At 40.9% G+C, this 12,241-nt stretch overlaps 1 protein-coding gene across 2 annotated transcripts in view; it reads left to right on the top strand.

Annotated features, from left to right (window-relative positions):
- cutlet (chromosome transmission fidelity protein 18 homolog) overlaps nucleotides 1–12,241 on the top strand; it is a 52,862-nt gene that overhangs the window by 33,498 nt on the left and 7,123 nt on the right. For both annotated transcript variants that reach the window (XM_076207133.1, XM_076207132.1), the window contains exons 16-19: nucleotides 754–903; nucleotides 4,519–4,649; nucleotides 6,396–6,537; nucleotides 7,023–7,202. In XM_076207133.1, coding sequence (XP_076063248.1) covers nucleotides 754–903; nucleotides 4,519–4,649; nucleotides 6,396–6,537; nucleotides 7,023–7,202 — 603 coding nt within the window. The remainder of the gene's footprint in view (nucleotides 1–753; nucleotides 904–4,518; nucleotides 4,650–6,395; nucleotides 6,538–7,022; nucleotides 7,203–12,241) is intronic.

The following is a 12,241-nucleotide window of genomic DNA, read 5'->3' as shown; positions in this document are numbered from 1 at the left end:
GTTTAGCAGGGAAGAGAGAGGGAAAGTGTGAGTGGAGGATGGTTGTGAATGGACAATAAATTTACATTGCCTGAAGGGAATTTTCTCTTCGTCTTTTTCTATTTTCACATGAGGGGACAAGGAGGGAGGGTCACCAAGTAAATGAAGTGGCTGGGCCTTGTTGTGGATGTGCAGTGCCTTGCTTCATTGCTTCAGACCTGGGTAGTAGACAGAGATCATAAGGAGCCAAGACAAAAGGGAAACAAGTGGGTGATGAGTGGGAGATAAGAGTTTGGACAGGTTTAACAGACAAAATTATCTTCTTGTTATCCTGAACTGTTGGTTTACATTGAGATGATTATTTGTATTTACCTAGTTGTATTATATGGGAAAGGAGCTATGCTCGTGGTGGCCCGTCTTTGTATCTTTCAGCATCAAGTTTTTTCTTAAAATCTTGAATAGTGTTTGCACACACTGTTTCTTTATCCAAGTAATTCCAGATATCCAGTACTCTGTGGGGTAAACTTTTTTTTTTTTTTTTTTTTTTTTTTGCCAGATCTGGAGTATGTGGGGATGGAATGGGTGGGAGTGGATTTTATGCCTTTGTTTTTTGGTTACCTCCCTTGTAAGGCGGAAATGGCCATTGGTATATGTATGTGTTTATCTTTTTTTTTTTTATTCCTTCTCTCCCTTTCCCACTCTTCTTTATAATACTGATAATTTGCATGCTGTTTTGATATAGTTTTATTGAAACCTCTTTTCATTAATAAACAGGCCAACAACAAGTTGGGCAAAGTGCAGAACTTGATGGCAGCTGTAGTGAATGAGATGGTTCCAGCAACACGATCTAGTGTCTCCCCAAGTAGTTTGATCAAGGATATTTTCCCATACCTTTTGCAGATTATCCAGCCAAATCTTAGACCAGTAAGTAGTTAGTGGTTTCACTTAAAAGTCTCATCAATCATATGTAATTTGCTATTTATGCTTTGCCCCCTGCATTTATTATTTGTGAATTGTTTCTTATGTATTAAGTGTGGGTGTGGGATGGGTGAAAGGGGTGTAAGCCATAGCTTCTTACTCTCCTTATATGGGAGAAAAAGCCTTCTTGGTATGTGTGTGTGTGTGTGTGTGTGTATATATATATATATATATATATATATATATGCAAAGTAGACCACTTGGAAAAAGAAACTAATGAAGCAGAGCGCTTTTGTATATTACATCTTCAGTGCACTGAAGACGTAATATACAAAAGCGCTCTGCTTCGATTCTTTTTCCAAGTGGTCTACTTTGCATAAGTGAACACACATACCCATGTTCTTATTAGCATATATATATATGTATTAGTCAAACCTCGGTTTTCAAACATAATTCATTCCAAAAATCTGTTCTGAAACCGAATTGTTTGAAAACGAAATAATATTTTCCCATTACAAATAAGGTAAAAGAAATTAATTCATTCCCAAGCACCAGATGAATGCTTATTTACCTAATTACACTTTATATATCATATAATAAATAAAACATAAAAGTGTAAATCAAACAAAAAACATAAGTAAATTTAATGATAAAACAACACTGTATAGTTATTATGTAATATATATACTGTACCCCTTTGATTGTGATGTGATGGCATAGGTGGATGGAGATGAGGTAGGGAAAGGGGCAAGTTATTGCTTGGAAGGGGAATCGCCTTCCATAAAAACTTCTGGTGATTCTTGTTCAGATGTCATTTCTCTTCTCTTTGGCTCAGGTAAATCTTTCTCTTGGGTTTCTTTCCTTTTTTCTTTCACTGAAATCCTTTCCAATGTTTGTTTTAGCCTGCGGTATAAAAATTTTCTGAAATGTGACATTGTCATTGAAAAGATTTACTGCTCTGTGTGCTACCACAGTGTCTAGGTGGTATTTTTCTACAAAATTTTGAACATCACCCCATTTAGCACAAATTTCTTTGATTAAAGAACTTGGCATATCTTCAATTCTTTCCTCTTCCTCAGAAGACTGTTCCTCAGCCAATTTCTTTTGTTGTTCATTTTGAAGGTGTACAAGCTCTCCAGTGGTAAGCTCAGTATTGTGGTCTTCCACTTGCTCTTTAATATCTTCACTGTCGACCTCCAAGCCCATATTTTTTTCCATAGAAACAATATCTCTTCAACAATAGCATTGTCCTCAACAGCAGCAGCAGATCCAGCAGTCTCAAACCCCTCGAAGTCTCTCTCTGGTACACAGCCTGGCCAAAGGTTCCACCATGCTGAATACATGGTTCTAGTACTCACTTGCTTCCATGCATTATCAAGAAGATTAACACAACTCAGGATATTGAAATGGTCTTTCCAAAATTCTCTCAAAGTTAACTGAGTGTCATTAGTAACTTGGAAACACGAAACACAGCTTCAGTGTAATGTTTCTTAAAGTTACCTATGACCTGTTGATCTAGGTTGGATTAGAGGCATTGTGTTAGGTGGCAGGAATTTGACCATAATAAAGTCAGACTCACCAACTAAGTCATCCTTCAAACCTGGAGGGTGAGCAGGATCATTATCCAACATGAGAAGGCATTTTAGTGGCAATTTTTTTTCTTGCAGGTATTTTCTAACACTTGGGACAAAAACCTCTTGAATCCATTCTGTAAAAAATTGTCTTGTCACCCAAGCCTTTGTATTAGCAATTTACTTTTCATAACATTATTTCTTTTGAAAACTCTTGGACTGTCAGAATGAAACACACTATAGTCAGCGCAACGAGAAGTGACCGCTAAGGCGGGATTAGGAGATTTCCCAGTGATGCCACATCTCCACAGATAACACGGCCCGCACGGCTCACACTGAATGCAGTGTGAGGGGGGCGGGGCCAGAGAATAGATGTAGCGGCAACGTCGCTCTCTCTTGTCCCTATGCCATGTCTATGACTCGAGGAAACGAAACCTTTGTATAGAAAACATTGCTTTGATTTTTACCTCAGTGGTGGTGTGTGACAAAAATTAAAATATAAGTTTATGTGGCAACATTATAAAAATATAAAATAAAATTATGAAATAGAATAAAATTATAAAATAATTATATGTGGCAACACAGGGGGACTCCCAGTGCTCCGCCCTAACTGCCATTTTTCGATGCAACGAGTATAGCAATGGTTTGACCTTGAAATCACCACTTGTGTTACTGCATAGCAAAAGAGTGAGTCCGTCTTTCATTGGCTTGTGCCCAGGCAGCGATTTTTCCTCCTTAGTGATATAGGTTCTTTTTGGCAATTTTTTCCAGAATAATCAGGTTTCATTAGCATTAAATACCTGTTGGGGGGAGAAAACCTTCTTTCATTATAAAGTCACCAAACTCAACCACAGATTTTTCCGCCATTTCCTTGTTTGAACTCGCCGCCTCACCATGCCTAACTACACTGTGAATTTCACTTCTGATCTTAAAAATTTTTCAAACCATCCTCAACTTACTTTAAATACAAAATCATCAGCACTTGTACCAGGGCTTTTCTTTACTAGATCATTATAAATTGCTAATGCTTTATCACATATAGATGCTTCAAAGATACTATCACCTGCTGCTTCTCATTTATATAAACAAGCAAAAACTTTTCCACTGATTCATGTATTTGTGGTCTTTGTTTACTAATGACAGTCACTCCTTTTGCAACGTCAGCCGACTTTATCACTTCTTTAATCTTGAGAATAGTGCAAATTGTAGACTTTGCCATACCATACTACACAGCAAGATCAAATACACAAACGGCATTTTCGTGTTTTGCGATAATTTCTTTCTTCACTTCGATTGTTTTTCTTATAACTTTTCTTTTTCCCTGACCAATATCACTTTTTGCCTTCTTTGGAGTCATGACTGAGGCTAGTGTAGGAAAAATAAATGCTGAATGCAATAGAATTTATAACGAAAGCATAATGTATCTATTCAACTCTGCAGTCAACAGAGAACTGTTTATGTTTTGTCACTAGCCACGTGTCAGCATTGTTCAAGAACTGAAGTTTTGTTCGAAAACACAAGTACTTCCAGCTCGAATTTTTCATTCGAAAACTGATTTGTTTGAGTTCAGAGACGTTCGAGAACTGAGGTCTGACTGCGTATTTATATATATATATATATATATGCAAAGTAGACCACTTGGAAAAAGAAACTAACGAAGCAGAGCGCTTTCGTATATTACATCTTCAGTGCAACAAGTGTTGCACTGAAGATGTAATATACGAAAGCGCTCTGCTTCGTTAGTTTCTTTTTCCAAGTGGTCTACTTTGCATAAGTGAACACACATATCCATGTTCTTATTAGCATATATATATATATATATATATATATATATATATATATATATATATATATATATATATATATATATATATATATAATATATTCAAGAAACTAGCATAACTGCTTCATTTGGAATTTTGCTACTGTAAAAACTTTTCATGTTTAGGATGTTCAGAGTTGTGAAATTATTTGTATGTTAGTATGATTTATAGTGTCCTAAACCAGTGATGCACATCTAGGTGACCACTGATGCACTCATTATTAACAGGTTAATACCCAGTTGTACAGCACTAAGGAAAGAGAGGAACTCAACCAGCTAATCAACACAATGATAAGTTATAATTTAACATACCATCAGGAGAAATCACAGGAAGGTCAATATGCATTCACTCTTGATCCGTAAGTTTGTTTTCAATGTTTGTTGATAAGATTAGAGGAAGGATTAAGAGAGTAGTGGAATTTGGGAAGTTATGTGATAGGAGAAAGTTGAAGGAAAATATAGGGAAAAGTAAAGCGGCCCATACACATATTGACCATGTATGGGAAATATATCACCCATACACGGTAAATTTAAATGTCAATTCAGAGTATTGACAATGAAATTGCGCAATATAATTGATCGTGTATGGGCCACTTAAGGTGATGAGATGTACAAGGGGAGAAAATGGTAATGAGTTGTAAGTGAGTGTTAAAGGAGAGGGTGGAAGAAGTGGACAGTTTTAAGTATTTGGGGTTGCATGTGGCAGGAAATAAAGAAATAGAGGTGGAAATAAACTGTAGATTGAGAGAAGTAAATGTCATGGGCGATTGAAAAGTGTCATGAGAAATACATCTGGGAATGGATGCAAGGAGGTTATATAAAGGGGTGATTGTGTCAATGACACTGTATGGGGCAGACTTGGAATTTAAGTGAGGTAGAAAGGGGGCTTTGGGGAAGAGGGGAATGTCTGTTGAGGAAGGACGGGAGAGGACAGAAGACAGGCGTGAATAGAGAATGGTTGTATATGGATGATGCTGTGATGCATGAGGTGGAATGGGCAAGGGGATGGGGGTTGAGGTAGTATGTGTGAACAAAATTTGACGCAGCCTGAAGGGATTTCTCCCCGTCTTCTCCTTTTATGCATGGGGGGGACGGAGAGGGGGGGTAGAGTGACAAATGAGGAGGTGAGGAGAATGGGGGTTTACAGGGAGCTAACAGATAGGGCTTATGAAAGATTATTGGGATTATTTGGACAGAACAAGTGAAAAAAGCTTAGCAAAAAAAGTGTGGAAGGCAGAGGCGGATGGAGTGAACTTTGGGGGACAACCGAGGATGAGGTTGATGGATGGGATGAAAGGGGCTTTTAACAAGAAAGGAATGTTTATTGAGCAGGGAAAGGAATGTAGGGAATAGGCATGAGTGGAGAATGTTTCATGTATCAATATTTTGATTCAGCATGAATGGATTTCTCTCCATCTTCTCCATCTTCTGCATGAGGAAATGAGGAGGAAGGGTCACTGTCAAAGTGAAGCAGCCTTGCTGTGGATGTGCTGTGTCTTGCAGCATTGCTTCTGACCCAGGCAGTAGGAGGGTGGTGGTGGGAGTGGGTGCATGCCTGGAAAGAACCCCTTAGCATATAGATAAATGAATGTATAGAAAGGTTTTAACTAGATCATATGGCTTGTCTTTACTAATTGCAACCCCCACCTTGCAGTGTGGGTTATTGACAGCATAATTTTCATAGAGTTAATATTTAGCGATTTCAATAACATTTTTGGAGCAGTCTTACAGCATTCTATTATGCTTGGAGATTCCTCTCAGAAAAGAATCCTAACCTCTTTTGATAATTGCTATCCTTCTTTTCTGCTACCCTCCTTAAATCTTAAAGCACTTCTCATATATACCAGCTATTCATATGCCAGTTGCAGTGATCTTGAATGCAGTTTCCTCTCTGGTTATATTCCACACAAGAATGGCAAATCCAAGTGTGGTGATCACAGTAGGTCCTTAGGGACAGTAGGTCCTTAGGGAAATAACTTTATTTTAGAAGAATTATTACTTTTGCCTTGTGAGGTAGTATCTATTAGGGACATAGTCAACCTGTGGCAAGTGAGGTAAACCCTGAAAGTATTGGATAAGAAGGGATTAACTGTATTTGAATACAGAAATGTGGAAGAGATTGTGCAGTTTCCTGGAGTGAAGCAGACCGGACGTCAGATGCCATACACTGCCAGGCAGCTAATTGCAAGAGAAATTGAATTGGAAAAAGTCAGGAGGGCTGAGAACTACTTTGCAGTCCAAGAACAGGTAAGTGTTACCAAGTTATGGTATTTCAGTTTGAAGTTTTGGGTTTTAAGAACCTAAGAATGAAGGAGACTGCAAGAGACCATAAGGCTTACAAAAGGCAATTCTGTGCCTATTACCACCTGTCATCGCTATCCATAAAATTATTTAATTTTCTCGAACAACCAATAGTTTCACTGCCCACATGGTTAGTAAGTCTATTCCATTTGTTAACCGCTGTTGGTAAACCAGTTCTTGCCTATATCCTTCTTAAAACTAAAGTTATTCAATTTTAATCCATCACTGGTGGCAGGATGTGCATTATTTTTATTTTAGCCAGGTAATTGTATTTATTAACAGGACATTTCAAAATCTTTATTCAGATTTACTTAAGAAGGAAAGCTACAAAACATCTTTGATTTGTTGTATGTTTTGTTTTCCTTTTATGGTCATGAATCACATTGTGTGTTGTACATTAAGTTATGTGATATTGGTATGTTAACTTCCAGAAACAACCACAAAAGGAGTCTACCACCCAGTCTGAATGCAGCACATCAGGCATAAACAAGCAGCCGTCAACAGTAGGAGCTTCATCCTCGGCCTCCACAAAGGACAAGAATGACGAGACTGTTCCTAACCATTTGCACAAGTTGGAGGCTAAACCAGTGAAAGAAGTTGTTGTGCCACGGGTAAGTTAAGCTCAGATGTTTCAGATTGTATATGTTTTTACTGAGTGATCCCAAATAATTCTCAGTTCCTTTACTTATTTTTCAATTGGGGTTGTGTATAGATGATGCTGTGATGCATGATGGGGAGTGGGTGGGGGATGGAGGGTGAGGAAGTATGTATGAGAAAAAATTTGATGCAGCCAGAAGGGATTTCTCCCCATCTTCTCTTTTTCTGCATGGGGGTGATGGAGAGGGGGGGTCGCTGAAGTTATGAAGCAGCAGAAAAATAGAAAATGGGTAGAAATCTCTTCTGGCTGTGTCAGAATATCATTCATGCTTAAGCACCCCCTACCCCCCATCCCTGCCCCTCCCTTGTATAACAGTATCATCTATGCACAGCCACTCTCCACTCATCCCTGTCTCCTGCCTTCTCCCCTCCTTGCTCAGTCCCCCCATCACCCCATCCATCCATCTCATCCTCAGTCATCCCCTCAAATTCACTCCCTCTACCTCTGCCTTCCACACCTTTTACTAATCTTTCTTCACTCATTCTTTCCATGTGTCCAAACCATCCCAATACTCTTTCATCAGCCCTATCTGTCATCTCCTTTTCCAATCCCACTCTCCTCCTCACCTCATTTCTCACTCTAACCTTGTAACCCATACCATATTTTTCAGACATTTTGTCTCAAACACGTTCAGACTTTTTCTCTCTGCTTCTCCTAAATTCCAAGTCTCTGCCCCATACAAAGCTGTTGGCACAATCTCATACAATCTCCTCTTCCCATCCATTCCCAGATGCCTATTTCTCATTATACTTCTTAATCCCCCAAGGCATTTACTTGCTTCTCTCAGTCTACAATTTACCTCCATCTCCACTCCTCCTTTTCCTGCCACATGTGACCCCAAATACATAAAGCTTCTAACTTCTCTCCTTTAAGACATACTTCCAACTCACTGCCATCCTTTCCCCTTGTACATCTCATCTCCTTACTGTTACCCACATTTACCTTCAACATTCTCCTACTGCATATCTTCCCAAACTCCGTCACTAACTCCCTTAATCCCCCTCTGACCTTGCCACAAGCATAGTGTCATCAGCAAACAACAACTGGCTCACCTCCCACTTTTCTCCATTTTTTCTTAACCATCTCCAGTCCACTGCCTGTTACCCTTGCCTTTACCTCCTGCACCACCCCATCCATGTACACATTGAACAGTCCATCTTTATCGGAAACCACTCACTTTCTCCATTTCCAAGTCTAACACAGGCTCTACTAATGTAAAAACTTAAAAACTCTTGACTGCCCTTACCAGCTTTTCCCCAATCCCATATATTTGCAAAACTTACCACAATGCCTTCCTGTCTACCTTGTCTTAAATATTTTCCAAATCTGTGAAAAAAAAAAAAAAAAATCCTTACCTTTGCTAAAGCCTTCTTACGTATCTCTTACCACAAAAATCTTATATATGCAACCCCTACTTTTCCTAATTCTATACTGTTCCTCACCCATGACTCCTCTCCAAATTCTCTCAATTAAAACCCTCCCATAAGCCTTCCCAACTACACTCAACAAACTGATCTTCCTGAAAGGACAACGCTCATCTTTGTCCTCTTTTCCTTTGTAATGTAGAACTATACTGGCAGTCCTCCAGTCCTCCAGCACTTTACACTCCCATAGACACACATTAAACAGTCTCACTAGCCAGTCCACTAGATACTTCACCTGACACCCATCTAACCCAGTGCCTTACCTGTTCTCATCTTTTCTTATTTCTCCTCCATTTTCCTCACCCATCACTGTAATTTTCTTAGTGCCTTCCACTGCTACCACCGTTCCCTCCCTATCCGGGAACCTGGAGGATTGCAAGTGGCCGTAGGTGAGGTCCATTTGTGCCACAGCCCGGCGTTCCTGGAGTGTCCTGTTGGCGTAGGGTGATGAGTGGTCCCCGCAAGTGCTGGTGTTGCCAGTGACGATGCTCCTGACATGCGCAATGTCCTTGTCACAGTCAGTCTTGTCCTCAGGTGTGGGGCGGGAGACCGGGGCTTGTGAGAGCGCATTTGGGATGCAGAGCTGCTTCCTGGCGCAACACTTCGCCGTGAAGACGAAGGCCGAGAGCATCTCCTTAAGCCGCTGTAGGCGGGGCTTCTCGACAGTGTCCATGGTGTAGGAGTTGAGGATGGGGATGACCGGACGATGGTCCGTCATCAACATGAAGTGGGGTAATCCAAATAGATATAGTTTGCATTTGGACACAGCCCAGGTGACAGCATTTCCAGTTTGAAAGTGGCGTAGTGGGTTTCGGCATCCATCAGGAACCATGAGCCACACTGAACGAGATACAAGCGTCCCTGACTGCGGTCTTGGAGTAGGGCGTACCTGACACTGTAGAGGTGCAATACATCCGTCTGCTGTGCCACTGGCAGGGCGGGGTTGAAGGGTGCCAGTACGGGCGGTGGTGACAGAATTCGTTGACAAGGGCGAAAGCCTTGTTCTGATCCGGAGTCCAAATGAATGAGCACTTAGGGCTCATTAGAGGTCATAGGGGTTGAGCTGTCAACACTCTGTCGCCTCCGACTATGAAATCCGCCTCCTGAGCGGAAGACTTTTGTGGCGCAAATGGCGCCACATCCGCCCAATGGCCCTGTGCCCCCCTGACGACGATGCCCCCATCACATCACATCCCTCGGTGGAGGAGCCACAACCCCCTGTCGCTTGTCCTAGTTTGTGAATAGACACACCCCTCGCAATGGTTCTACAAGTGTGGTGGGCTGTGTGTGTGATGGCATAGTGTATTGTAGCATGGTGTGCTATAATTTGACATAATGTTGTGGAATAGTGTACTGTACAATAGTGTTGTGGCACGACTGTTATGCCCTAGCGAGCAGCAATGTCTCTCATACAAGGGTCCTTTCATACAGCCAACAAGGCCCCTTTTTTATACGACCAGCTACGTGAGAGGGTCACACAGGGCCATGCATACTAGATGTGACCATGGTGCCACATAAACATGAATGACTACTTAAACAGGCACCTAATAATAGGAATAAGATGGAACATAGGTAGGAGTGCAAGCAATCGGAAGCATGCTGATGTCACACACATGTAACTGTGCCCAGAGTGCGGAGTTACTAGGTAGAGTTCCAAACATGTCTAGATGACTACTTAAACAGGCACCTAATGATAGGAATAAGATGGAACGTAGGTAGGAGTGCAAGCAATCAGAAGCATGCCGACGTCACACACACATAACTGTGCCCAGAGTGTGGAGCTACTAGGTAGAGTTCCAAACATGTCTAGATGGAACGTCAGCAACATCTTCGCCCCGTGGAGCAAAGGACACGCCCCTTGGGGGCCCATGCTGACAGATGCCGGTTAGTTTTCATGTGTGTACCACGTGCCCTCATGTACGCATAATCCACCAATTCATAAATGCATAAATTGCCCTACGGGCACTTTCACTGTTGCCTCTCCCCCCCCCCCCTGCAATAAATCCAAATCTCAGTTAAACAATAATTTAGATTTAATAATATTAATAGTTTATATCCCATTCATTCAACTTTCGCATTACAAAAATAAAATGATAATTATGTAAACAGAAATGGCAATTTTTAAAGTTCTGGAAGCATCCATAAAACGTACACACACACACACATACAGTGACGCATCACTTTTACATTACATCTATACATAATGGTAATAGAATTTATAATATAATACAGGGCTTGCATCATGCTTGCAATACTTTGGACACTTGGAAGGAATGAGTGAAGAAAGAATAGTAAAAGAGGTGTGGGAGGCAGGGGTAGAGGGAGTGAATTTGAGGGGACGACTGAGGATGAGATGGATGGATGGGGTGAAGGTGTTGAGCAAGAGAGGAATGCCTGTTGAGCAAGGAAGGGAGAAGGCAGGAGATAGAGATAAGTGAAGAGTGGCTGTATATAGATGATACTGTTATGTAAGGAAGGGAGGGGCAGGGGGTGGGGGTAGGGTGTGCTTATGTATGAATGATATTTTGACCCAGCCCAAGGGGATTTCTCCCTGTCTTCTCTTTTTCTGCATGAGGGGAGGGAAGCGGGGAGGGTCCCCAATTAATTGAAGCAGCTTTGCTGTAGAAGTATTGTATCTTGCTGTATTGCTTGACTCAGGGCAGTGGGCAGGATACAGGGATGACCCATCATCCATGAGGAACTAAGATGAGAGAAAGGAAAGTGTGGTGGGGGGAGTGAAATGGGTATTTACCTAGCTGTAATATACGGGAAGGGAGCTATGCTCGTGGTGACCCGTCTTTGTATCAAGTTTTATCTTAAAATCTTGTATAGTGTGTGCACATACTGTTTTGTTGTCTAATTTGTTCCATGTATTTATCGCTCTGTGTGGGAAACTGAGTAGGTACGTGCATTTGACTTGGCTACCTTCCTTAAAAGTGTGAAAAAGCTCTTGGTATATAGACATATATATTTTCTTTTGTAGACAGACAAAATTATATGGTATTGCTGTTTCTGCATTGTTTAAAAATTTTTGAAAACTTGTATTTCTCCTGCTAGTTTATGATGCTGGACTGGTAGTCTGCTGCGTGTTGTCAGCAGGTTGTTGCAACATTTTAGTATTCACTAGATACCATCTTCAGGCTGACTGTTTTGAGTGTGTGTGTGATGTTTATATACTGGTTTGTTCCTGTTTGCTTTGTGTCGTGGAAAACGGTCTTCCTGATTGGCTGCTCCATAGCCATCAGGAATCACTAGAGGAGGTCACATGCATTTTTTGGGTGGGAGAATCTACCTGTGCTGTGTATGTTCATGGTTGGTTTTAATTCTGCTATGTAAATTGCTTCAGGGAATGTTGGTCTGCAAGAGTCTCTTTGTCAATTATTGTTGTCCCCTCTTAGGTTCTGGTGTGTAAGGAAAGTTTTATGTTTAGTGTTATAATGTTTCTTAATGTCTCTGTGTTGTACATACATACATTTACCAAAGGCTTTTTCCCCCTTACACGGGGGTAGCCAAAAAGAAAAAGGCATAGAAACCACTCTCACGCATTTCATTTCCCATATATTCCACT

The sequence above is a fragment of the Oratosquilla oratoria genome, chromosome 23 (assembly GCF_046742065.1).
Source record: "Oratosquilla oratoria isolate Oo_2021 chromosome 23, ASM4674206v1, whole genome shotgun sequence".
Lineage (NCBI taxonomy): Eukaryota > Metazoa > Arthropoda > Malacostraca > Stomatopoda > Squillidae > Oratosquilla > Oratosquilla oratoria.
The sequence above is the reverse complement of the archived record's forward strand: the minus strand, read 5'-3'. Positions and strand labels throughout refer to the sequence as shown.